Raw genomic sequence first — 3,903 nt, 5'->3', positions numbered from 1 at the left:
TCTCCTTTCTTGTGTTATTCGTGTGTGGCAGTAATGTGGGTCTCGGAGGTTATATTTGTAGATACATTCTGCACACACAAACACACACACACAATGTGATATGGCGCTAAAAGGAAGACTTTCAAACTCGTAAAGATCTCATCTACAGCCATTTAACATTTGAATATGTCTGCATACCTGTATGTTTGTAAAGATTTTAGATTTATTTTGAGATAATTGATAAACACCATCTCAACAGCTACAGGGTACTGTTTGACTGCTCCTTCACTTTTGCCGGAGATTCTGTGCGGTAAAAGGGACTTCCTCTACATCTATTGCGAACAGCCAACCTTCTTCGCATTCGACTGCGCGCAATATCCGTGTGGTAAGAAGCCCTTTTGCACAGCTGGGGAGCATATGGTTATGTGTCATGTAATATTTTGATGTATTTATATGGAAACAAGTATATGTGAGCATCCACATATTTATGAGTATGTAGACAAGGGTACAACCACATGTATACACACATTCATAAACATGTAGACAAACAAACATGCAAATCCAAATACATACACACATTAAAGTAACAGGCAAAAGTTTTCCTCTGCCGTGTACTAATGATCCATTTTTACAGCAACACCCTGTCTAAACAACTCAATGGACGAGTGCAAGGAGGCGTCAGCGTCAACAGGTGATTCGGTGTCTCCTTTTCTTTGCAAACTACGTTAGATTATTTTATAATTTAAAATTTATTTGTGGACGCATATCACTGATTTATTATGTAGAAATAATCTATAAAGCCTGAAGGCTTCGGCAAATATGGAAAAAGACGTCACCAACGCTTTTCGGGACGAAACTAAACTCGTTCGATTTCGATTGTTCTGGTTCGGTTGATTCTGGGGTCCGTTTTCATTGAAAATGGCTAGATTGATGTCATGCATGTGCACTATGGAATTCTCGTTCTCTGCTGTAATCACGGTGCCGATTTAGTCCCAATATCGTTTGATGTAGGGGGCTGTGCCCCTGCCGCCCCCAACCCCCGCCCAGGAAAACAAAGAGTCCTCCACGTATTCACGGCAGGAGAGAGCGTCGGACAAAGTCGGCATCGGGGCTTCCACATGCCGTTCGTACGCACGCGAAGCACCGTGCATTTAGTCACCAGTGAAAATAAACCTAAACCATCCCTATGCAGAGGAGGGGCCGGGGTGAGGGTCGTCAGTCAGTGGAGCGGCTTGCGGGAGCGGAAGCGCCGGAGGTCAGCGTGAGCACGAGCGACGCGACGGCCGATCGCAGGGCATTTCAGAGGGTAGAACTCCGTGTTCACGTAATGGTTTCAAGCTAGCCTCATCGTCTTCAAAATAGTTTTTGATAAATTGGAATGGTTTGATACGACATCCTACACGCGCGGAAGTCATGGCGAGACTAATTTGAAAAATGAATTTCATTGTTTCTATTTTAGTCAATGTTCATTCATTGGCTGTTTCCCTCTTGAATTCTTTTCCCATTGGCTATTAAATTAGCCGCCAAACAATTGACCAATGAAATCGTGACACTGGCCGTGACGTCACAGGCGAGATAACAGGAACAGTACGGGTACGAGAGACCCGCGCATGCGCAGTGGACAATTTGGTCAGTATTCCCGCAACTTCCGTGTGAATCTCGCCTCGTTTTATTATTCTTATTTATTTTGAAAATTATATAACTTCGTTATTATTCATTTGCGAGACAAGTTTATTCAATGAATAGTGATTGATAATCAAATATCTTCAATGCTATAAGGTTAGTTTTGGTCGATTCAATGGTGACGCCTTTTCCCAATAAAACCAAGGCTTCGTGTTGCAAACAAACAAGGAAGGGTCGAGCATGAAAACGTGAATATACCCAAAAGTCATGACTAGATCACTTCCCCACACCGTAATATAGTGTAAAACCTCTCCATATTCGCTTTGCTTGCTTATCTCTCCCTTGGACAATATGTAATGCATTCAGTATCTTTCAAAAACGCGTTCTGCGTTGGTCTCCGCCAGAGTGCTCCATTCAACGCCTAAACGGGGTGTATGTGCCCCTGGACAAAGCTGCCACCAGCGTGTTTTGGTGGCCTGGATCTGCCAATAAACTTGGCATGGAGGGGGGGACTATTGACAAATACCACGATGTAGATTCGGTGAGAAAACAGTGGCACCAAATCATCATCACAAGCCATGAAGGTAGTGGAAAGTTTGTATGTTTTTCTTGAGTGACAATTGTGTCTTGTTTACAGTTGAAGCAATCTAATTTTATGTACTTTAAAAGCGATTTTATTTTTTACAGTCTAAATGAGTTTCATGTACAGTAAAAGTATTTGCTTCACAGTTAGAATAAGTTCATTTTCTACGTCAGAATATTTCTGTTTTCTGCACAGTCAAGGTATCTTTACCATCTACAATCAAACTATTTCTATTTTCTGCATAGTTAAAAAGAATATTATTTTCTGCATAATCAATATATCTTTATCTGCACAGTCAAAATACTCTTATTTTCTGCATAGTTATAATAACCTGACCTACACTCAAAAAACTTTGTTTTATGATCTACGCACATACATGCTCTTTTGCCGTATCCCTCTGACGGAGACTTGATCAATCCAGCCGTTCTTCAGTGTGGCATCACCAGCGAAAGTCTCAACTTGTCTCTCCACTGCCCTGAAGACCTAGGCGACGACTACAACGAATACGAGCACTTCATGAGCAGGATGTTCGTGGGAAGTTACCGAGGACACGAAATGACGTCATCTTATTGGGCCCTTGGGTGTGACGTCACTCCTTCCTGTCAGTTCTTTTCTACGCTGCTGAGATGAGGCTTTGTATTTTATTGGCGATAGTTCATGATACATGATACTGACGTAGGCGATAGCTTACGATAGTCCATGCTTAATATAGTTTACGATACTTGTATAACGTCAACTTTTTCATGTCATTAGAGACTTTTTTCTTGTCATTAACACTTGGAGATACAGGTTCTATTTTTGCTTGCAGGGTGTCCAGACAGTGCAGAGTGTGCAATTCCAACAACGAAAGAGAAAAGTAATTTCTCATTTCCTATTAAAAATCCACTGAATTACCTTTAAAAATAGTCAGACGTGAACTTATGTTCTTGATCGCTAAATGAATAAAACTTCTGGCAGTTAAACGTAAACATTTATTAAAATAAAACCTAAAAAAAAAAAAAAAAAAAAATCTAAAATGTTTTTCCCTTATAGGTAGGGGTACTCTTCACATCAAATAATGTTTTATTAATTGTTTAAGTTTCCATTTCTTGACAGTGAAACACAAAATCTTAAATTATGCATTATAGTGAAAAATAGCACAAAGTTGTGCAATGTGTGCATACAAAAGACAGCTAAAAAAGATAATGTGAGGAAAGTAGACCGAATTAATTAAACTAGATAGAAAATAAGTGACAAAATGCGTTTGAGGCAGAGAAATACAAGTCAAAATATGATCGCTACACAAAATGCTGGAGACCATAATGATCCTATTCGTAAAGCCTAAGGTATTTCAGAGCCAGTGAAGCAGTCCTGCTGTCTGCACAAATCCTGTTCACCTTACTCATGCTTCCACTTCGCATCCCGCTAGCTGGACCACCATGCACCTTACCTCAAAGACTTGGGAAGTGGTCGCTTTGAGAGCCTGGCAAGTAGAATCCCAACTTTACACTAGCCGATTTTTCACGCCATTTGAAGTAACACGATACTGGCGAGTGTTCGAGCGTGCAATTTGGAAACGTGTTGCTGTGTCACTAACCGTGCAATCATTTCCATTCTTATAGAGCAAACGTTCCTTTCTATTCCTGGGTTAATGTAAATCAGTGCAGGTTCATACTAGTTTTAAAAACTTTCTTGGTATCTGCCCTGTATTAAAAAGAAAACATTTAAGAGTACATAAA

At 40.4% G+C, this 3,903-nt stretch overlaps 1 protein-coding gene across 7 annotated transcripts in view; it reads left to right on the top strand.

Moving 5' to 3' along the window:
- LOC138863157 (uncharacterized) overlaps window positions 1-3,098 on the top strand; it is a 13,141-nt gene extending 10,043 nt beyond the window's left edge. For 5 of the 7 annotated variants that reach the window (XM_070126981.1, XM_070126982.1, XM_070126976.1 and 2 more), the window contains exons 4-8: window positions 239-364; window positions 614-670; window positions 2,007-2,186; window positions 2,607-2,786; window positions 2,994-3,098. In XM_070126981.1, the coding sequence (XP_069983082.1) occupies window positions 239-364; window positions 614-670; window positions 2,007-2,186; window positions 2,607-2,786; window positions 2,994-3,085 (635 nt within the window). In that variant the 3' untranslated portion in view covers window positions 3,086-3,098. The remainder of the gene's footprint in view (window positions 1-238; window positions 365-613; window positions 671-2,006; window positions 2,187-2,606; window positions 2,787-2,993) is intronic. The other 2 variants (XM_070126979.1, XM_070126983.1) reach the window with 1 other exon arrangement.
- Window positions 3,099-3,903: the final 805 nt, after the last annotated feature.

This window comes from Penaeus vannamei, chromosome 11 (assembly GCF_042767895.1).
Source record: "Penaeus vannamei isolate JL-2024 chromosome 11, ASM4276789v1, whole genome shotgun sequence".
Lineage (NCBI taxonomy): Eukaryota > Metazoa > Arthropoda > Malacostraca > Decapoda > Penaeidae > Penaeus > Penaeus vannamei.
Note: the sequence above shows the minus strand (reverse complement) of the source record. Positions and strands in the feature narration are given on the sequence as shown.